General features: G+C 40.6%; 1 protein-coding gene across 1 annotated transcript in view; it reads left to right on the forward strand.

Annotated features, from left to right (window-relative positions):
- Nucleotides 1–557: 557 nt before the first annotated feature.
- LOC139686240 (zinc finger protein 652-like) overlaps nt 558–23,784 on the forward strand; it is a 34,049-nt gene continuing 10,822 nt past the window's right edge. Inside the window, exons 1-4 of the mRNA XM_071583401.1 lie at nt 558–841; nt 7,625–7,814; nt 15,776–15,913; nt 21,393–21,659. Of these exons, the coding sequence (XP_071439502.1) occupies nt 7,680–7,814; nt 15,776–15,913; nt 21,393–21,659 (540 nt within the window). The 5' untranslated portion in view covers nt 558–841; nt 7,625–7,679. The remainder of the gene's footprint in view (nt 842–7,624; nt 7,815–15,775; nt 15,914–21,392; nt 21,660–23,784) is intronic.

Raw genomic sequence — 23,784 nt, forward strand, 5'->3', positions numbered from 1 at the left:
TTGATGGCAGTCTACATTAAGTCGTATTTAGATTTGCTTTACCCCTTGTGGTGTACTTATGGATGTCAGATCTTACCAAATTTTTGGGTTTACACATGAGTTATCAAATCTCTTGGGATGAACACACAAGTACTTAAACCAGTAAGTTAAGCTCGGCCTGCTTCTTTAATAAGGTCCATTAGATCTACTGTTTCAGTAGCTGTTCTCTGTGCACCATTCTATTTAGAATTTTATTCTCACATAGCGTATACTACTTTAGTGGTGGGTTCATCACCCAAGGCCGTGGCCATTTTCAGGGCACAAAAAAGGGGCCGTTCAACTCATGGATATTACTAAACACAATGTCCCTTGCAGACCCCTGGTTTAAAAAATTGTATGTATTGCCAGTGCCTTTGTAATTAAATTTTTCATGTTGTAGTACATACAAAAGGAAATCTATCTGAGTACATGAAAAATTGCAATATCCACAAAAATTCTAAAAGACAGAGTGAGAAGCTCTGCATGTTATATATATATATATATATATTCGCACAAAAAATGCAGGTGCTGATCCAAGTTTGAAGGGCCTTGAAAATGGGATGCCTAATAAAGATTCCTGGCCAATTCCCAGGCCAGGATTCAATATTAGACATTAATTACCTTGCTCCAAACATATTTTCAACCCCCCCATCTCCTTCCACATATTCCTCACCCTTCTAACACTGCCCCTCCGAAACATTCCCTTCCAAATTCCCTCCCCACATTCCCTTTCCATCCATCGCTCCAGTCCTCGTATGCCCTGCAGTCCTATCCCTCTCTTCCTTGATGAAGTTGGCTACGACCACCGAAAATTCGAAATTTAGTGAGTGTCCCTTTTGTGTGTTTCTGTGTTTTGTCTGCGTCCACTAGTTCTAAGTCTTATACATTTTTATTAGATATATATATATACATATATATATATAAATGATAAATACATGCATATATATAAAATATACATTTTTTATGTGGGTCGCGGTAGTCCAGTGGGTAGAGCGTAGGACTGTTGACCAGAGGGTCCCGGGTTCGATTCCCGGGCATGGCACTCGGCACTGCAGCTTCACCCAAGCTATGTGATTTTTCGGATACCAGATCTTACTGGGAAACCATAACCGGCACAGGGAAAGGAACTGGCCCCCCTTAATGCCCTGATGTGTGAATTTTCACACCCTGTATAAGGCTTAGTACAGGGTGATCTCTACCATAACCCATACCAAACCGACCTTCGGGTTGATTACTGTGTTTATGGTTCATAGTTCATGTATATAAATATATATTACTGGTCGGGTCACCAATGCCAGATAGGTCGAAGGTTAGGAGTCAGACGAAAAGTAGTCCACACAGGGTCTGTTCCTCAGTGAGGCGGCCGCAATGGCGTCTGACCCCAGTGGGGCGGCCAGTAAGTGATGGGGTCACGTTAAAAACACTATTGAGGAAGGCAACGGGAAACCACCTCATTTATCATTCCCAAGATTTAAATGATGGACAATAGAGATATTTTGAGTCCTGGTAACTGTGGAGTTCGGCCCAATCGACCGTGTGTCGTGCCCGGCAGCGGAGGAGACAAGGCCTCCGCGGTCGTCCTCCCACAAAACCCTTTCAAGGGAAAACCCGCAGCAGCAGGACAGAAGACGCAGGAGAACGGGACCACATTAGTTAGAATAGGAACGTGGAATGTTAGGACAATGATGAGGAAAGGGAAATTGGAGAATGTTAAGCGAGAGATGGCAAGGGGAAATATAGATATTTTAGGTCTATGCGAGGTGAGATGGAATGATAGCGGGGATTACTGGAGTGATAAGTATAGAATAATATACAGCGGTGGGGACGAGAGCCAACGAGGGGTAGCCATAGTATTAAATGAAGAGGTAGGAAGAAGCATAGTCAACATAGAGCAGGTAACGGATAGATTATAACAAGTAGAGATAAAAGCAGAACCGACAAACTTGGTTATTATTCATGTATACATGCCACCGAGAAACCATAAGGAAGAAGAGGTCGATAGGATACACGATCAGTTAGAGGACATAATCGCGTGTGTTCCTGCAGGGAAACATTTGATAGTGACGGGGGATTGGAATGCGACAGTAGGCGAAGGAAGAGATGGTGACGAGGTTGGGGACTACGGTTTAGGCACGAGGAATGACCGTGGGGAGAAAGCAGTTGAGTTCTGCAGAAGACAGGGCTTAGTTATCACCAACACTTGGTTTAGACACCACAAAAGACGCAGGTATGCATGGAAAATGCCAGGTGACTCAGGAAGATATCAGCTAGATTATATCCTGGTTAGACTCAGGTTTAGGAACAGTGTGATAAATTCCCACAGCTTCCCGGGAGCGGATGCGGACTCTGACCACAATTTAGTTATGAAATATAGCGTCCGTTTCAAAAAGATAAGGCAGGGACGGCGAGTTAGAAAATGGAATGTAGAAACATTAAATGGTTTGAAAAGGAAGGAATACAAACAGGCGGTAGAGGAAACCATGGATCACGGATGAGATGATTACAAAGATGGATGAGCGGCGAAAATGGAAGAATGTTAATACAGAATTAGTCAAAATGAAGTAAAAAGAATTAAACAAAAAATTGAGGCGGGCAACAAATAAAGCAAAAGAAGCATGGTGGAAGACGCAGTGCGAGGATATGGAAAGTCTGCAGAGGAAGGGTGAAATCGGTGCGCTGTGCAGCAAAGTTAAAGCTTTGTTGGGAAGTAAGAAAGGGAGATCAACGATAGCAGTTAGAGATAAAGTTGGTAAGGTAATAGTTGCCACAGGAAAGGTCCAAGAGAGATGGAAGGAATATGTAGAAGAACTGTATAGTAAAGAGCTTACACCAACAATGCTAGACAGTGAAAAAGAATATGACGTACAGGAAGATAGTTTAGGTCCAGGCATACTAAACAATGAGATAGAAAGGGCATTAATAGAGATGAAACTAAATAAGGCTGTTGGGGTGGATAACATTCCCGTGGAACTTTTAAAATGCTTAGGAAAATGTTGGAGTCTAAGAGGCTATATGGGCTGATCCGTAGTATTTATGAGGAGGGAATCTGGCCGGAAGACTTTGTGAGATCAGTGTTAGTTCCTATTCCGAAAAAGGTAAAGGCCACGTCATGTGAGGACTACAGGACAATTAGTTTGATATCCCACGTAGCTAAAGTTGTTTTTAGGATCATAAACAAAAGGATAGAGAGTAGGGCAAATGATTACTTAGGGGATGACCAGTTTGGGTTTAGGAAGGGGAGAGGTACGCGTGATGCCATTGCAGTAATTAGATTATTAATTGAGAGGAATATAGAACACAACCAGGAGGTATTTGCCTGTTTCGTAGATTGCGAAAAAGCGTTTGATAGAGTGAATTGGGAAAACTAATGAGTGCATTGCAGAAAATAGGAATAGATTGGAGGGAAAGGAGGCTAATCCGCAACCTGTACATGTCTCAGACTGCTCAAGAACCGGTGGGGAACGGGGAGTCCGGTTGGGCAGTGTTAGGAAGAGGTGTAAGGCAGGGTTACCCATTATCACCGTTGCTGTTCAACCTGTATGCAGAGGAAATGATTAAAGAGGCATTACGGGAAGAACTGGAGGTAGGAATGAAAGTGGGCGGGGAATTCGTAAAATCAGTTAGGTTTGCTGATGATCAAGCTTTAGTTTGTCAGTCAGCCAAAGGGCTGCAAGGATTGATGAGTGAATTGAAAATGTAGTGCGACAGGTATGGGATGAGAATCAATATTAATAAAACAAAGGTAATGCGATTTTCTAGAAAGAAAAAGGCCAAGCTAAATATTAAAATAGGAGGGCAAAAACTAGAGCAGGTAGAACAGTTTACGTATCTCGGTAGTGTATTGGACCAACACGGTCAAAGTAGTAGGGACGTAAGGAGAAGAATTGCGCTAGGCAAAGAGGCTTTCACAAGGAGGAGGGAGTTGATGACAGGGACGTTGAGTAAGGATGTTAAGAAAAGACTCGTAAAAACTTTGATATGGAGCGTAGCTATGTACGGCGCGGAAACGTGGTCATTGAAGCAGGAGGATAGATGTAGACTGGAGGCTTTTGAAATGTGGGTGTGGAGAAGAATGGAGGAGGTGAAATGGACAGAGAAGAAAACAAACGAGGAAGTACTTGGTATGGTGGGCGAGGAGAGGGGTTTGTTGGGAGAAATCCTATAGAAGCAGGAAAAGTGGATGAAGGGGGTTTTGATCGGCAGTGGGATGTTGAAGAAGACTGTAATAGAGGGGAGGAAGGTGAGCAAACGAGGAAAGGGGAGGAACAGGATGGGGATGTTGGACAGGATGAAGGGAGGAAGAAGGTACTTAGCGATGAAAAGGGATATGATGTCCTGCTAGGAATCGCAAAATATTTATTTGGGAGCTGTGTCTATCCAGAAACCTACCTTGACAGGTAGATTAGCTAATAATGAAAGGGTAATACTTTGACAGCAACAATCAATATAAGAACACATATAAAGATCACTCCCATGTTATTTCTTATCATTAAATATATATATATATATAATATATATATGTGTATATATACATATATATAATCTGGGTCTGTTTAAATGAGTATTTGTTCGCCTTTTGTTAGGAATTCGTGTTTGAATATGTATATATATATATAATTTGTGTATGATATCCAGTAAATATTTGTGGGAAAGACGAACAAGCAATGGATTTTTCACTTCTTTTTGTTTAAATTGGAATTTTTTTTAACTCCTACACCGTGTAATGACCCGAGAGAATTTATGAGTTACGTTATTTTTTAAGTTACGATCAAATTTATAGGGAAAACTAATGTATACAACTTAACTGCTCTATCTCTCTCTCTCAGTACGGGAGGCAGTAACTGTGGTAAAGTGGATTGTGTGTTTTCAGTGAAACAAAGGATGTTGATAGAATTGAGCTCTTATGGCTAGTAGTATTGAATAAATGAAAAACTCCAATAGCCGTAAACAGTTTACCTTTTCTAAACAAAGTACAAATGAAATTAGTTGGCAAACACCACAAGTCAAGAAGGGGTAAAAGGTAAGAAGGAAAGGTGTAAGAAAGGTGAATACGAATACGCGTATTTCGGCCACAAAGTAGCCCTCTTCAACGTACTGAAGGTGAATCGTCATCACGACAACACAAGTCGAAGTGAGACCACACACGTCACTTTGACTTGAGTTGTCGTGATGACGATTCACCTTCAGTACGCTGTTACGAGGTCTGTAAAATAAGTAATGGGACTGATTTTTAAAAATTTTATTCAAATAGAATTATAATTGTATATTGTCACATCCTCAAACTAACTTCCTTTTGAAGCCACTCAATGCTGGAGACAGTTCTTTCGCTCTTCATAGCAGTGCTGGAACTCCGATACAGGAATAGCTTTCAGCTGGTCGGTTACAGCCATTTGATTGTCTTCAACTGTCCCACCAAAATGAGTTCCCTTGATGTGATTTTTCAACTTCGGGGAAGAGATTAAAGTCACAAGGACTCAAGTCAGGTGAATAATGAGGCTGAGAGCCACAGGAATGTTTTATTCTGGCCAAAACAAGCCACTACTGATCGTGTTGGTCTTTAGCGAGAGGTTTCTTGGAACCATTTCTGCACAGATTTTATCTCATCCCCAATTAATTGGTCAAAATCTGATGAACGGTGGCGTGTGAGTCAAATTCAACTCTTCCCCGATTCTTCTGACGGTCAACCGATTATCTGAAGGCACAAGATCCCGGATTCTGTCGACTTTTTCATTGGTTCTTGAAGATGAAGGCCTTCCGCTTCGTCTTTCATCTTCAATCGACTCTCTTCTGAAAATGCCTCAAACCAACGAAAATACCTTGGCTCTTGACTAAACACTATCTCCGTAGGCCTGCTGAAGTTTAACAAGAGTTCCCGTTGCGCTGTGCCGACCTAGTCTGAAGCAGCAACTGATAGCACATCGAAATTGATTTCACTCATTTTGAGAACACAATAGAAAAAACTGTTTCACAAATAAAATCACTATGGACAACCAAATGACTCGAGCGAATTCAAACCCGTACAGAGGGGCAGATAACATGTTCCCCTGCCGCCCCTCCAAGTCCAGCGTCTCCAGTGTTGCCAGATCGAACACTACGTTTCCAGTCCCATTACTAAATTTACGGACGTCGTATAACAGACGTACATAAATATATGCATTTTTGGGACACCCTTCATTCATGTTTTTGTAAAAAACTGGATTAGTTGTGTTTAGGGACATGCATTTAAACTGAAATTTGTGAAACGTTAACGAGTCCCATTTGGCCTTCATATTGTCCGCGACTTAATTGTTAAAAATGACTAGCGTTGTGTGACCAATTTTAAATTAAGATCTGCAATAAGGTAATAAAACTAATAGGGATTACACATTAAAAGAGCAATTATTCACATGAATGAAGACATTGCTTTGCTATTGGAAAAGTGAGGAGTGATTTCCTTCAAGTCAAAGAAAGTGGTGTGTAATTCTTTTGTTTTATTTTGAATTCGTTTTGAGTTTTATTTCAAATACATTGATGAAATAATCCCGTATGCGTCTTAAACTAGTGTCGAGGTTAATAGTTATGGTTCAAATGAACATTATCTGTGGCAGAGCATGTTCTCAAACCAAATGAAATCAAAGTGAAAATTGTTTCATGTTAAATTTGCGAGCTCTGAATACTTAGACATACTCTTCCGGAAGTTCTAAGATCGCCACTGTTCTGAAAATAAGACAGAAGTTAATGATTCGCAACAGTAAAACTCTCTCGAAATATTCACAAATGAACTCATTTAAGTTGAGAATGAGGGTTTATAACTGAAACGTTTGCGTGATCAATGTAGCTTAACCTTTCCAATGCAAAATTCCAAGTGAAATAATATTTCAAACACCATCCGGTTGATGAGAAAGCACATCATATCAAATATTGAGTAAATAATTGTATTTAGCAAACGAAAGATTAATGCAAATAATTTTGGAATACCTATTTATCAACAGAAGTTTTCAAAGGACTCGTCAGTGGGATATGAAGCATATTATCCCCTTTATTATAATTCAGGTCTTCTGCCAAATTTTTGTCCGGCTTACAACTGTTGGTTTTGAAATAGATATTTTCATAAAGATTAAAGAGGATCGCTATTACAACCTTAATAGATAGCTTATGTACAAAATATGATGATTGCATGTTTATCAATAATTAACCTGAGTTGTACTCTCAATGATCATTTTATCCGATGTTTTAGGTTCACTTCGTTGAATAAATTGTCTCTGTTATAACTTTTCTGATGAACCCGCTGATTAATTCATAATAAATAAGCAGTTTCTTGAAAACCATTTTTGAAGACTTCTCCTTCCTGCCGCCTATTTCGCCGTCTTTTGTAAACAGTTACGCGCAAATCGACGTCTTTTGTTTAAGCGCGAAAAGTATTTTCGTCACCTTAAATGTTCTGTTTGGTTGTGTACATGTAGTACGAACTGGCTTTAATGGTTTTTCTGCACAGCTTTCTATGTTTCTATACATCTACACTTATTAAAGGTATGCTCCAATCTGATATGAACGTATCTGCATCCACGACTCACTGTTTTTAAGTCTTAAATCACTAAACATCTTTGTTTCTCATTTTATATATCAGCAGTTATCCCGAAAAGTAAGACCAGGACGGAGTATTTTGCCTATAATTGATAATCATGTTTGAAGACGAGGGTTTGCAAATATGTCGTCTTTGTATGAACACCAGTGGCCACTATGTCGATATATTCAACCCTAAAGGCACCAAGGGATTCCTAATATGGAAGATCTTGAAGGAACTACTTCAACTCGATGTAAGTTATTTTGTATTGTGTGCATAGAGGTATAGAATTTAAGAAACCATGCATATATCTTCTGAACAGTGTCGTGACCTTGCTCAATTGATGATTGTTATTGACATTTACTCCATTCTGTGGTATTATAACTATGGGTCAGGTATTGGATGGTGTAATGTTTCATCTTTGTTTTAGCTATATAAAATCTTCAAGAATAATTAAATTTTAGACGTACGAATGGTATTTATTGTCCACAAGGATGCGGTGGATAAATGTTGGTGATAATGTATGTATTTATGGCTGAGGGCAAACCATACCGGGAGAGTTAAAATAATGAACTTTTACTTTTATGTGGAGCAATGCATGGGTGTGTAAATATTTATTACATAGAAACTAATGTGTCAATTATAACTCTGCTGCTGCACCAAATATGTCTGTTGCTAGATATAATCACGCGTTTTAATTAAGAAAAAGATTGTCTGGATCTGAAATATCTTTCCTTTTTCGCGTGTAAGTAATGTATTCTAATATGAAGAGAATTCGCCGAAATCAAATAGTGCTTTGTGTTTACCTGAGTCCGTTGCTATGACAACAATTGTTTTTACCAAACATCCGTTAAAGGAATTGTTTTATAATATGAACAAACAAAGAGTATATTTTCAGTGCGGTATATTTTTGTAAATTTTACAATATGTGTGTATCCGTGTTTATTAAAAATTTGTGGTTTTTGTTTAATTTAAACTTTTCTTATTTTTAATGTAATGAAACTCGTGTGAATGAGTTGAGCACCTAAAAAGTGCTTTCAGTGCGATCAATCTTGGATTAAGTAAATTATTTTAAAAATAAAACAAATTTAATACTATTTTCAAGAAAGATAAATGCTAAGTTAAGAGTTAAATTAAGGAGTTTATACCTAATTTCTGAAGTGTTTCGGACCGATTTGGAAGTAAGCGAAGAATTGTGTGATAAGAGAGAGAACAAGATGGAATTAAGATGGCAGGGACGTGAAGTACGAAATGTGAGAAACCTCGATGCAGTAGAAGGGCTTGTGTGCTCCAAGATGTGCTGTGCTTATGATAATTGGTCCTGGTAGGGTCACCCGTGCGCCAGATAGGTCGGAGTTTTGGAGCGAAAGACGAAAGGTAGTCCATGCCGTGTCTGTTCTTCAGTGAGGTGGCTGCAAAGGCGTCTGACCCCGGAGGGGCCACTGGCCATTGAGTGACGATGGTGTCACGTTGAAAAAACACTATTGAGGAAGGCAACGGGAAACCACCTCATTTATCATTCCCAAGATTGATAATGATGGACAATAGAGATATTTTGAGTCCTGGTAACTGTGGAGTTCGGCCCAATCGGCCGTGTGTCATGCCCGGCAGCGGGGGAGGCAAGGCTTCCGTGGTCGTCATCCCACGAAACCCTTGCAAGGGAAAACCGGAAGCAGCAGAACAGAAGACGCAGAAGAAAAAGACCACATTAGTTAGAATAGGAACGTGGAATGTTAGGACAATGATGAGGACAGGGAAATTGGAGAATGTTAAGCGAGAGATGGCAAGGGGAAATATAGATATTTTAGGTCTATGCGAGGTGAGATGGAAAGATAGCGGGGATTACTGGAGTGAAAATTATGGAATAATATATAGCGGCGGGGACGAGAGCCAACGAGGGATTGCCATAGTATTAAATGAAGAGGTAGGAAGAAGCATAGTCAACATAGAGCAGGTAACGGATAGATTATTACAAGTAGAGATAAAAGCAGAACCGACAAACTTGGTTATTTTACTGGTACACATGCCACCGAGCAACCATAAGGAAGAAGATGTAGATAGGATACACGATCAGTTAGAGGACATAATCGCGTGTGTTCCTGCAGGGAAACATTTGATAGTGATGGGGGATTGGAATGCGACAGTAGGCGAAGGAAGAGATGGTGATGAGGTGGGGGACTACGGTTTAGGCACGAGGAATGACCGCGGGGAGAAAGCAGTTGAGTTCTGCAGGAGACAGGGGTTAGTCATCACCAACACTTGGTTTAGACACCACAAAAGATGCAGGTATACATGGAAAATGCCAGGTGACTCAGAAAGGTATCAGCTAGATTATATCCTGGTCAGACACAGGTTTAGGAACAGTGTGATAAATTCCCACAGCCTCCTGGGAGCGGATGCGGACTCAGACCACAATTTAGTTGTTGTGAAATGTAGCGTCCGTTTCAAAAGGATAAGGCAGGGGCAGCAGGTTAGAAAAGGGAATGTAGAAGCATTAAATGGATTGACAAGGAAGGAGTACCAACAGGCTGTAGAGGAAATCATGGAGGATGGTAAAGAGCTTAGTACTATCAAAGAAAAATGGGAACGGATCAAGAAAGGGTTATCTAAAGCTGCAAAAGACACTATTGGAACCATTAACGAGAAAAGGACTGGGGAACCATGGATCATGGATGAGATGATTTCAAAGATGGATGAGAGGAGAAAATAGAAGAATGTAAACACAGAGTTAGGCAAAATGAGGTACAAAGAGTTAAATGGTGAATTCCTATTCTAAAAAAGGTAAAGGCTACATAATATGAGGACTACAGGACGATAAGTTTGATATCCCACGCAGCTAAATTTGTTCTCAGGATCATAAACAAAAGGATAGAGAGTAGGGCAAATGATTACTTAGGGGATGATCAGTTTGGGTTTAGGAAGGGGAGAGGTACACATGATGCAATTGCAGTAATGAGATTATTAATCGAGAGGAATATGGAATACAACCAGGAGGTATTTGCCTGTTTCGTATGATTATAGAAAAGGCATTTGATAGAGTGAATTGGGAAAAACTAATGAGTATATTGCAGAAAATAGGAATAGATTGGAATAGGGAAAGGAGGCTAATCCACAACCTGTACATGTCTCAGAATGCTCAGGTGCGGGTGGGGAACGGGGAGTCAGGATGGGCAGTGTTAGGAAGAGGAGAATGGCCTTACCACCAGTACTGTTCAAATCAAATGTTGAGTTAATGATTGAAGAGGAAAGGAATGACTGGAGTAAGAACTTGAGATAGGAATGAAAGTCGGTGGGGTATTCATTTAAAATCAGTTGGATTTGCTGATGCTCAAGCTCTAGTTTGTCAGTCAGCCAATGTAGGAGTTGCTAGAAGTTAAGGTTGACGGATGACTTAGTGTAATTGGCCAAAGTATGTCAGTCATCCAATGGAGGGTATTGCAAGCACTGCTGAGTGCATTGGAAACTCATTGCGATAGATATGGGATGAAGTTCAATGTAAATATGAGGATGGTCCCAGGAGCACCTGTCCCAACAGAGAAAACACGAAAATTTTGAGAAAAAATGTATTGATTTTTCAAAATAATATCCTTTCAGTTCTGTACATCATTTCCCCTGGGATTTTCAATAAGTTTGATACCATTTTTGCACACACCTGAGCAATGTGTTACGTAGGTAATATGAAAATTATTCCATGGGCATTCCAAAAAAACCAATGCCATTGCCTTGCCTCTAGTTGAAACGGTCTTCGTCTTCTTTGAAGCCGGTCATCGTCCCCTTTGAATCCATTGTTTTGTTTGCTCTTTTGTCTTGGGTGTGAAGTAATGGGCCCATGTTTCATCCATAGTTATGAAACGGCATGGAAATTCTGGTTTGTTGCTTTGAAACTTTGCTAAACACTTGATTGGAACATCTTCACGATACTGGTTTTGCTCGAGTGTGAGCACCCATCTTGCACACAGCTTTCTCATGTCCAAATATTCAGTAACTATGTGATGCACTGCACTTTTTGAAATGCCTACTATGTCTGCTAGCTTGCGCACTTTCAGTCGACGTTCATCCAGTATCACTTTGTGGATTTTCTTCATCATTTCTGGAGTCGTCACACCTCATTTGGTCAACTCCGATTAGCGATGTTCTCGTCTTGACAGCTCGTATGGCCTCATTTAAACTCTGCCACCCGATTACTGTTGTACAAACAAAGGAGCAGACTCACTCCCAGAGTAGAATAAACCAGTTCAGCTTTGATATATTGGTTGCGGGGGCTGAGGCCTTTCAAATAAAAGTATATTGTATCACATGTAGCAATGACCGATTTTCTCTGCATTTTCGCAAATTCACTCGTAAACGTTCACTTAGTGATGAATGCCAAACAAATACTAAACAGCATGGGGTCTTCAAACTTGAATCATGTACTTAATAGATTGCGTACTTTCTAATACGGTGATATTTTTCAAACAACTACTGCCCTCTCCAGGTTAGGCCGGGTACTTATGCGACCACCCTCGTAAAACAAAGGCATAGCAGTTTTCCAGGAAGAGAAAGGCTAAGCCTAGCATCAAAATAGGAGATGAGGGTAGAGGAGTGAACTTAGCACCTCCGCATTAAGATTTAATACTTCACACGACCACGGTTTTGATGCTGTGCGTCATCATATGGTGACGTACATTAGAAATTCCTCAACTGATATAGCCTGGCTTCAAGAGGGGTGGAAGATAGGGGAAGTAAGGGAGAGGGGGGGAAAGTCGAGTGCTGGTACAAAAACCTATTATAGTGGGCTAGGGGAGGGGGAGGGTATTTATTTATTTATTTTAAAGCATCATTCACGTACAGCAGCGGTGCCAATTTACAGAGAAAAATATAGCAAAAACATGAAAGAGGACAAAATACAATGGCAGCATAGCAGTAAACAGCAGGAACCAAAGGTGGAGAGGGGAAAAATTTAATTTGTTGAGAGGTGGGATGGGAGTTTGGGTGGTGGAATTGTTGCGTGATAAATTAAAAGGATGGAGGGTGTGAATTGGGGGAGTGAATTAAGAAGGGAGGAGAGGCGAAATGAAGGTGTAGAATTAAGTGAGAGATATCCTAGGGAGATGGAGCAGGGAGAGGGTGGATTTAGTTGGTCTCCTGAAGTTGAAGTGAAAGGGAGAGAGAGCAGTTCAGGGCAGTCAATGGCTGAGTTTAGGGTGTTGTGGAAGGGTTTCAAATCAGCTTAAAGTCTGCAGTTTCGGGGACTAGAAATGGATAAAGAAGACGGAAGAGTATTTTGAGGACATAATGCAGAAATGTGGGGATTCTGCGTTTGACTATTTTGGCAAAGAAGTGAGAGATGTACAATCAAGGGATTTTAAGATTAGTTCCTGTGATGAGGTCGACCGAATTTGGGGGAGCAATATGATAATAATATGAGAAGTACGAATGGAGTGCTATTGTATCTTTAATTTCTGTGAAGCAGTGTGGAAGGCCTAATTGGGACATTTTTTTATTTTTTTACAGTCTGTATGTGGTCGGAATAATTTAGTTTATGGTCAGTTGAAACGCCCAAGGTCTTTCATGGTTATTACTCTATTTGAGGGAGTTGAATTAATTGGTATGCATGCATTCGATGGTTTCTGGCTCAGCTTTATGGAAGTTCATGTTAATTAATGAAAAACATAATGTATCCGTCCACTGTTCATTGAGAGAACAGTGGAAAAAACACGTTGTGCCCTTCATTCAATGAGAGGTGGGGTGTTTTAGTCCGCATTGGTTTGACATTCATTGAAGGACGGTCACTGCGTTGGTGGGGGTGGTGTTTGGTTAATCAAAATTATAAAAATTTAGAATGGTTTCGAGAAAGAGCCATTCTTGCTCCTAAGAACGATGATGTTAATGAAATTAACAAGGAGATACTAGCCATGCTGTCAGGAGACGTGATTGAATATAAATCGGTTGATACCGTAGTGGATGCTGACGAAGCCGTCAATTATCCAACGGAATTCCTAAATTCACTTGATCCAGCTGGATTGCCACAACATCGCCTTATACTTAAAGTAGGATCTCCAATCATTTTATTGCAAAATTTAGGTCCACCAAAAACCTCTGCAATGGGACACGATTGTGTGTGACAAAATTAATGAAAAATATAATCCAGGCAGTCATTTTAACTGGAAAAGGTGAAATAATTTTTATTCCACGGATACCTCTAATCCCAACTGATCTTCCCTTCAACTTTAAAAGATTACAGTTTCCAGTCCGGGTAGCTTTTTCAATTACCATTAATAAATCACAGGGACAGTCTTTAAAGTTTTGTGGTGTTGATCTAAGATCGCCATGTTTTAGCCACGGGCAACTTTATGTTGCTTGCTCCAGAGTAGGTTCGCCTAAAAATTTATATATTCTTTCTCCTGGATATGAAACAAAAAATGTAGTTTATAAACAGGTGTTAAATAAAAAAGATTCTTAAATTTGTATGAAGTAGTGTATTATTGTACTTTATAATTTGTTGTTTTTATTTATGTAGTATATTTATATTATTGTTTCTCCCTAACCCGTGCAAAGCCGGGTATTCAGCTAGTATAAATATATATATATATATATATATATATATATATATATATATATATAGATACTTTTTATTTTCGATGTGCTAATCTGTGCTAAGTGAATTTATGTGTGCCTTTTTGTATTTATGTTTACGTATGATTGTAACTGTGTTTAATGCCTATTTAAAAATGTATGCAACGATGGGTTTAACGGGAGAATTGACCATTAGTTCTCAATTCTGTCCATCTACCTTCTTCTTTTCGACTGTCAAAAGCACCCTCCTTGGTAGTTACACTTTTTTAGTTTTCTCTCGTTGTTTCTTGCTTTGTTATTGTGTCTCTTTCACACATCTTGTGCCCAAGTGATATACAATGCCCTCAATTATCACATTTTATTGCATTTCATTGGGAATATAGGAAAAAGTCACAAAGGGGCAAAGATCTTTTAAGATTAATAAGGAAAATAATGGTCAAAGGATCAAGGTAATTGAATTCTTTAATGCCATAAACAACGGCGAACAATGACAATGCTCTCTGAATGTGTTGAATGGTGGTGCATTGATTGCGTCACTGGTGTGTACAAGGATCCATGTCCATCACCTTGAGTCGGTTAAAATAGCAGTTTGTGTGTGTGTGTACCGTTGATTTTCCTAAATTCAGTTCACGATTCAGCTATCATTCAGATAGTTTTGGGGAACGAGATGGCGAGGTGGCTAACATACTGACTTCCCACCCAGAGGGCCCCGGTTCAAATCCTGGCGGTGTTGAATACTTTTCAGTGGTATCCCTACTTGAGGTGCTTTGTGGAGGGCACCTTTGAGTGAGTACGCCATCCGTCGGATGGGACGTTAAACTGCAGACCCCTTGGCTGCTTTCGTAAAGAGTGGGCTAATGCCCGTGCAGGGTTTCTCTCTCCACCCCCGTTCATCCTTTCCTGTCATCCCCTATGGCGCAAATGACCTCAGCTGTCAATCGCCTCCCCTAAATACTACTACTGCTACTCGGAGACAGTTTTTATGGCGATCAAGGGACTGCACACCGTCAATATTGTCACCAGCACAGGTGTTTGAAGGTTCTCCTGGGCTCGCATCATAATCAGTGGTGACTTGTGTTGGAAATCTTTTTAAAATGCTTTTAATTCACTTTGAAAACGGATGTTTTCTCCTTCAGAGCATTGCCACCGTACAGACCCAGTGCCTGTGCATTTCAGTAATTCCTTGATAACTTTTACCCCTGCACTTCACCAGAAACCCTGATGCTTATTCATTGCTCCGTTGATTTTGTCAATTTCCATTCTCGACAAGCATTAAAACGAGGAAAACAGACTAATTAACAGAACTGGCATACCATACTCACGTCTTGACAAGCCGCCAAGCACAAAGACGGCTCATTTTTGGGTCTCAAGGGGCAACTAAGCACCGCTTTAGTGGGCGGGGACCATGGTCCGTGCCATTGCTGCCAGATTGTACCAAATTTGCGTATTTATCAGGTGCGTATTGCATTTGTGAGTACCGTGTACGTTGCCGCTCTGTCTGGTCTAATAGACTGATATTACGACATGGTACAGGTCTAATGCCTTGATTATTTCAGTGGCGTCTCTCCCGGCCTTTCGTGTCCGTCTTGTCGCAACAGACAGAGAGGGGGACTGCATTCCTGATAGTCATTTCTCAAGGGCACTCTCTTTGTCTTCCAGGTAAGCACGGACGATGGCCTACCGGTGACGGTCTGCAAGGAATGCGTCGACAAGGTCATTGAATACAAGTACTTCAAGACTATGTGCATAAAGTCTAGAATCGAGTTCCTCAAGGCGATGGCCAATCAAGGCCTTGTGGTGAGTGAGTGGACAACGGTTGGTCGGTGATGGGTCATTTGTGTTGGGGGGGGAAGTGGTCAGTTTGGTCAAGGTCATGGCTGCAAGGGATTACGTGTGCATCCATTTTATCCGCGAATTTGACCAAACCTCGTAAACGGGAATACCAGCTATTTGGAACTGTTACTAAGGTTACGCTTCCAAAGTCACTTCTTATCCTATTATTGTTCCAAAATCACAGTTTTGTTCTGTTACAGAGTGACAGGTATCATGTAACTATTTCGAAGTCACTCTTCCAAGCGACAGGTCACATGTTGTTACATGTGAATTGTGATCCTTGCTACAGCCTTAATTTTAGTGTCACGGTGTCAGAAGTAAGTGTGAGGTGAAATTAAACACGTGTTTTACAGTCTATATACGAGGGTAGGCTGGAAAAGTATATCTCAGATGCTTGTAGACCAAAAACTAAAACAAATGGCAAGTTCAGGCTCAAAGTACATTAAAGTCCAATTCTTTATGTTATTTAATTATATATTATTTATTTCTCAAACTAATAGGCACCGTTCTTAAGGCTAACAAACATTTCTCCCAATTTGTGCCACAAGTTTTGTCATTCCGTCACTGAGAAACAAACTCTACTGACTTCTCCCAAATCCATTTGACTTAACAGCTGGGATTTCACCTCAGCGTTGTCCGAGGTGTAATGATTATTACCCTTTGAGAGGCATGTGTCTCTTGAGTTGAGAGGACCGTAATGAGAATCCCAGGGCACAAGATTGCATAAGGGAACAAGGAGGAGGTTATTGGAATCAGTTCAAATTTGATAGGTTTCGCAATAGCCCCTCCAGTTGCGTGCAAATTGTGTGTGGACGAGCGTTGTATTGTCCCATTGCAAGAATATTATTGGCTGGCCAAGCTGCTGCCTTTGACACAACAAACTTCTTCCTTGGATGTTCAAATATGGATTGCAATATGCTTTTATAGTGATTTACTGCTCATTTGGAATCAACTCTTCAAAGAGTTTGCAATGTTTATCGTCTGTGGCAGTGATCAGGACGTCCGCTGCTCGTGTTTCATCAACAATATACGGATTTTCTAGCCTCACAAACATGAAATTATACTACCAATCGATATTTACAGTAGACCTATCAATAGCATTCTCACCATTGACAGCCTTCAAATGACATTTGAATCTAGTGGGAGTCACTTTTTAATTTCATGCTGTTCAAACTCGCCATGTTGACCTATAGCATACACCAGGACCCATCTCCATATTTCATCCGCCTCTCAAAATACACTGGATGCATTTAATGACCTCAAACCTGCACTTGAGTGTTGGGGGCCTGATTTTTTTAGCAAGAATTTCATTGACGATATACTCACATGGACTCAATAATCTTCAAAGTATGCTCCTTGAGCTGCCACACACACTTAGTATAACGTTGCTCCCATTCCCCGTACGCCCGCTGGAAATTTTCTTTGGGGATGCCGTTGATGACCCTCGTCGAAGCCTCTTGAATGGCCTTTATCGAGTCAAAACGTCGTCCCTTGAGCTGCAACGCCGGCAACGCCGTATTTGGCCAGGAGCTGTCTGACGACGAGCGCGCCATGGCAGAATTTTCAGCACCATCTTGGCGCGCACACCTTGCGAATGGCCAAATCCTGTGAAACAATGCGTTGGACGTTGGATGCAGACAGACCCAATAATAAGCAATTTATTCACTGGTTAAGCATCGGTCTGTGTTCAGCAGTGTCCTCACTCTGTCCACATTCGTGTCAGTTCTTGCCCTCGACGGCCATCCGGAGCGATGGTCGTCTTCAACGAGCTCCCTACCCTCTTTAAACAACTTGTGCCACTCAAATACTGTGGAACGGCTTAAGGCAGTGTCCCCATAAGCCTGCTTGATCATATCAAGGGTCTTAGTGTCCGTCTTCCCGATTTTTGCCCAAAACTTCATGGAATAACGTTGCTCTAAATTCAGATTCATTTTGTTTTTCGACGCGGACAAGAAACTTGCTTCACTAAAAACGGTGTCCTCACTCAACGACAGCCCGCAGGCAACTGAGGTTGGTGTCGGTCTATTGCTAAGAGCCCCCCTCCACCTTACCCTGCCAGGCAGACCCCCCTCCACCGCTCCATTCGCGCCAGAGAAAATCAGTCCTACCACTTTTGGGTGCGACCCTGTAGGTCCTTTGGAACTTTTGATGCTAAGATATCGACTGCTCTGCATGCCTCCTTTGATGACATCATCACCTCCGTCAAACTTTCTGGGGTTATACTATGTTTAATCTTCATTTCGAGCTCTTTCCTAGCTTCATTGTATCCAGGGCAATTGAAAAACACATGCTCTGCATTTTCGTCGACTCCTACACAGGATGGGGATGTAACTTAGAGATTATGGATGTACCCATGTGCCCAGTAACAGCTTGATCAATCCGCATTGTTTCCCGGGAGTCGACTCTGATCTCTATCTCATTAAGTGTTTAGTTTCCAATTAAAAGGAGTGATAAGTCAAAGTGAATTGTGAATAGGGAATGGGATATGTTGAGGCACTAATTGGATGGGGAAGAAGGGAATATCAGCAGGACGTAGAGAAAATCACAAGAGTTGGGGAAAGGAAACTGAAAGTGACTAAAGAAACCATCTATATAGGAACTATTGATAAGTGATAAGGACGAGGTAGCTATTGGATTTATGGACAAGATGATTACAAAGATAAGATTGGAGTAGGAAATGGATGAATTTGTGAGCTCAGAGTTAAGGATGTCCAAAGAGAATGTTGAATATTAATTTGAAATGGGCAACAAATAAAGCAAAAGAAGCATGGTGGAAGATGCAGTGCGAGGATATGGAAAGATAGAAAGGGGATAGTGAAATTGGTACCCCATACGGCAAGGTTAAATCAGTATCGGGAAGTAAGAAGGGATGATCTATGCTAACAGTTAGAGATAAGGCGGGTAAGATAGTATTGACACAGAAAATATCCTAGAGAGATGGAAAGAATATAAGTATAGAAGAACTGTATAGTAAAGACCTTAGACCAACAAAGTTAGACATAAGGAACATGACATAGGGGGAGATAGCTTAGGTCCAGGCATACTAGACGATGAGATAGAAAGGGCATTAAGGGAGATGAAACTAATTAAGGCTGTGGTGGTGGTTAACATTCCCGCGGAACTTTTAAAAGGCTTAGGAAAATGTGGGAGGGAGAGGCTATATGGGCTGATCCGTAGTATTTATGAGGAAGGAATCTCAATGCAACAATTTCAGAGCGTAAAAATCATTCGCCTTGACTGGGACTCGAACCCAGATCCCTCAATATCCGGTCGAGTGCTTTAGCCACTTAAGCTACCGAGGCGTCCTCTTAAACTCTGAAATTTTGGGGCTTTTAAAGGAACTAGATGTTATGACGAAATACCGTACATACAATGTCACATGTATTCGTAGTCGTGCGCGAGGCGCCACTGTCCACGAGGTTAAAGCCAACTTTAAACACGTATGGTGTTTTCCCATTAAAGTTGGCTTTAACCTCGTGGACAGTGGCGCCTCGCGCACGACTACGAATACATGTGACATTGTATGTACGGTATTTCGTCATAACTTCTAGTTCCTTTAAAAGCCCCAAAATTTCAGAGTTTAAGAGGACGCCTCGGTAGCTTAAGTGGCTAAAGCACTCGACCGGATATTGAGGGATCTGGGTTCGAGTCCCAGTCAAGGCGAATGATTTTTACGCTCTGAAATTGTTGCATTGAAATGCACATTAGCGGATGACTCCGTTAAAAGTTACTGTTGCGGCATCTCCCGCAGTTTCTTTGGAATTTGAGGAAGGAATCTGGCCGGAAGACTTTGTGAGATCAGTTTAAGTTCCTATTCCGAAAAAAGTAAAGGCTACATCATGTGAGGACTACAGGACAATTAGTTTGATATCCCACGCAGCTAAAGTTGTTCTCAGGATCATAAACAAAAGGATAGAGAGTAGGGAAAATGATTACTTAGGGGATGATTAGTTTGGGTTTAGGAAGGGGAGAGGTACGCGTGATGCCATTGCAGTAATGAGATTATTAATCGAGAGGAATATAGAACACAACCAGGAGGTATTTGCCTACTTCGTAGATTTCGGAAAAACATTTGATAGAGTGGATTGGGAAAAACTAATGAGTATATTGCAGAAAATAGGAATAGATTGGAATAAGGAAAGGAGGCTAATCCGCAACCTGTACATGTCTCAGACTGCTCAGTTGCGAGTGGGGAACAGGGAGTCCGGTTGGGTGGTGTTAGGAAGAGGTGTAAGGCATGGGGTGTATCCCATTATCACTTTTACTATTCAACCTGTATATCGAGGAAATGATTAAAGAGGCATGGGAAGAACTGCAGGTAGGAATGAAGGTGGGCGGGGAATTCATAAAATCAGTTAGGTTTGCTGATGACCAAGCTTTAGTTTGTCAGTCAGCCAAGGGGTTGCAAGCATTGCTTAGTGAATTGGAAATTCAGTGCGTCAGGTATGGGTTGAGAATCAATATTAATGAAACAAAGGTTAGCGATTTTCTAGGAAGAAAAAGGCCAAGCTTAACATTAAAATAGGAGGGCAAAAACAAGAGCAGGTAGAACGGTTTACGTATCTCGGTAGTGTTTTGGACCAACACGGTCAAAGTAGTAGGGAAGTAAGGAGAAGAATTGCGCAATTAGGCAAAGAGGCTTTCACAAGGAGGAGTGAGTTGATGACAGGGACTTTGAGTAAGGATGTTAAGAAAAGACTCGTAAAAACTTTGATATGGAGCGTAGCTATGTACGGCCCGGAAACGTGGTCATTGAAGCAGGAGGATAGACGTAGATTGGAGGCTATTATAGATATGTGTGTGTGGAGGAGAATGGAGAAGGTGAAATGGACAGAGAAGAAAACAAATGAGGAAGGTCTTGGTATGGTGGGCGAAGAGAGGGGTTTGCTGGGAGAAATCCTATGGAGGCAGGAAAAGTGGATGAAGGGGATGTTGACCGGCAGTGGGATGTTGAAGACTGTGATAGAGGGTAGAATGTTGGGCAAACGAGGAAAGGGAAGGAACAGGATAGGGATGTTGGACGGGATGAAGGGAGGAAGAAAGTACTGAAGAGATGAAGAGGGACCTGATGTAGAGTAGGATGCTGGATTATTTATATATATATATATATTTATATATATATATATATATATATAAATATAAATAAATATGAGTCTCTCTTGAAGAAGGCCCCTGAGAGGGCCGAAAGCTCGAACAATTTACCGTGTAAGTGTTCTTTTATATGTGTCTATTCTTTTCTATTTGTGTTATGTTGTGTCAGCCCATTATTGTGCCGCTCGTATGAGTTTTTCCGGACAATCGTTATATATATATATATATATATATATATATATATATATATGTATAAACAGTGTATAATAGAGTCAAGTCAAACTGGGCGCCCACACCTTAATTAATGTTGTCTTTTGTTTTATGATTATTCAATGGTGGTGCGAATCACCAGGACTCTGGTGATGACGGAACGCCGGGTGCACTGTGCTTGAAGGTGGTGCCATTGGCTTCCCCCTCCACTGGCACCATCTTTGCCCAGGACAGCATCATCACGGAGATCCCAGAGGACAGGGACCCACTCGAGTTCCTCATCGACCTGAAGGCACCACACTTCAAGGAGGAAGCGGACGAGGATGTTGTCATGGTCGAGGACCACCCATCACCGACCGCCAGTGTACATCAGGCCACTGCTGCTGACAATGAGGACGCTATGCCAACGGTTATTCCGCAAGCACCAAGCCAACTCAGAATTGAACAAACAACCAAGCACATGCACATACAAATTCAAACACACCCACACACATGTATAAAAATATATATATACATATTATATATATACATATTATATTTATATATACATATTTTATATATATATATATATATATATATATATGTATATATATATATATGTATGTATATATATATATATGTATATATATATGTATATATATACATACATATATATATACATATACATTTATGTATACATACATATGAATATTATATAAATATATATATATATATATATATATATATATATATATATATATGTATATATATATATATATATATATATATATATATATATATATATATAAATATACTGCTGCGATTAGAATGGTTCAAACTTCATGAAATCGTAAGTATGGACATTGCGAATCCATGGCTTGAGTCTTCTCCTGCCAAATGGATCAATGGGAATATTGTGTTGCTATATTTTTATTATGTCTTGTATTTGCGATCTATTGGGAGGCAACTTTAAAATGACCTCTTCAGAACTCCTTCAGGTAATATCTAATTAGTCTAAAGGCTTGCAATTCTTTGGGAGTCTTGCGTGGATTGTTTTGACAGTTAATTGAACGCAAATTCTCACTCATTTGAGCAGTTATAAATCTGTTAAGCTGGGAATACACTCTCTCTCTCTCGCTGTTGTCTCTCCTCTGTGGGTTTGAAGAGTATCGGGAGATAAATACGAGGGTCATCCGGAAAGTAGTACCCGTTCGTGCCGCATGAAGTGCTGACGACGCGAGTAGCCGCTGGACGAGGTCAGATAGCTTCAGTGGCTTGTCTGCCTTCTCTGAGCCAAGTTGCGTGACGCTAGCATTGCCTGTGTTGTTTCTGTGATTGTTTACAATGTTTAAAAAAATTGAGAACGCCGCCAGTTGTGAAGTGAGGGCAGTGATTAAATTCCTCAATGCAAGAAACGTTCGCCCATGTGATATTCATCGCCAATTAAAGGAGGTGTATGGAGACAATGTAATGGACGAGTCGTCTGTTCGGCGGTGGTGTCGCAACTTCAACATGGGGAGGGGGAACACACACGACGATGAGCGTTCGGAGAGACCGTCTGTCATTACAGACCAACTGGTGAGCTCAGTTGACGAATTCGTGAGGAACGATCGGCGCGTCACAATTGATGACATCTGTGAGCATTTTCCCAATGTTTCTCGAACAATTGTTCATGAAATTGTTAAACACCATCTGCATTATGCAAAAATTTGTGCAAGATGGGTCCCTCGCGTATCTCAATGAGCTGGCGGCGAAGGACTATGCAGCAGGAATACAGAAACTTGTCACACGTTATGACAAATGCCTTAATTTGCTTGGAGATTATGTTGAGAAGTAGTTTAAAGTATCCTCTTTCAAATAAAATTTTTTATGTTTGTTAATATTTACTTTTGTGTCTTTATTTCACGAACGGGTACTACTTTCCGGATGACCCTCGTAGATGTTTTATATAGGTAGTTCTTGCTGAGTACGATGCTTCTCAAAATTCTTATTGTTGCCTCTGTCATTATTTGCGCATTCTCATTCCATCGAGAGTAAAATGGAATTGCAATTGTAAATGAATGAAAAGATGTTTTGCAATGCTTTTCAATACTTAATTGTGCGAATCCATTAACCTAACGAGTTAAATTGAGACAGTTTAATGCAAATCCAATCAATGCTATCGCATGGAATAAATCAGTCAACATTGGAATTGCGTAGATATGTGAATGGACTTCATTTTATTGAATTAGGTCAAAGTATTGCGTCGCAAGTAAACACATCTGAGCTTAAGAGATCGGACAAGCTCATAACATCCTAGCGTTGAGGTATTTGCGCAAGACGATTCTCTTGTGGATTATTAATGAGGACTTACATTTACAGGTTTAAATTTAAGCAGTAGGTTGGAGGCAAATGTGCTAGTGCCCTAGGACATTCAGTGCGTATATTGATTCCAGATATGGTGTATTCTTCATGCAAAGAAGCACAAAATTGTACGATGTCAGTTCTAAAAGTATTGTGACTTTTGTGCTTTTTCAGAAATTATTAATTAATTCATGAACATCTGTATTTTGTAC

This window comes from Hetaerina americana, unplaced genomic scaffold (genome assembly GCF_022747635.1).
Source record: "Hetaerina americana unplaced genomic scaffold, ioHetAmer1.1.p SCAF_135, whole genome shotgun sequence".
Classification (NCBI taxonomy): domain Eukaryota; kingdom Metazoa; phylum Arthropoda; class Insecta; order Odonata; family Calopterygidae; genus Hetaerina; species Hetaerina americana.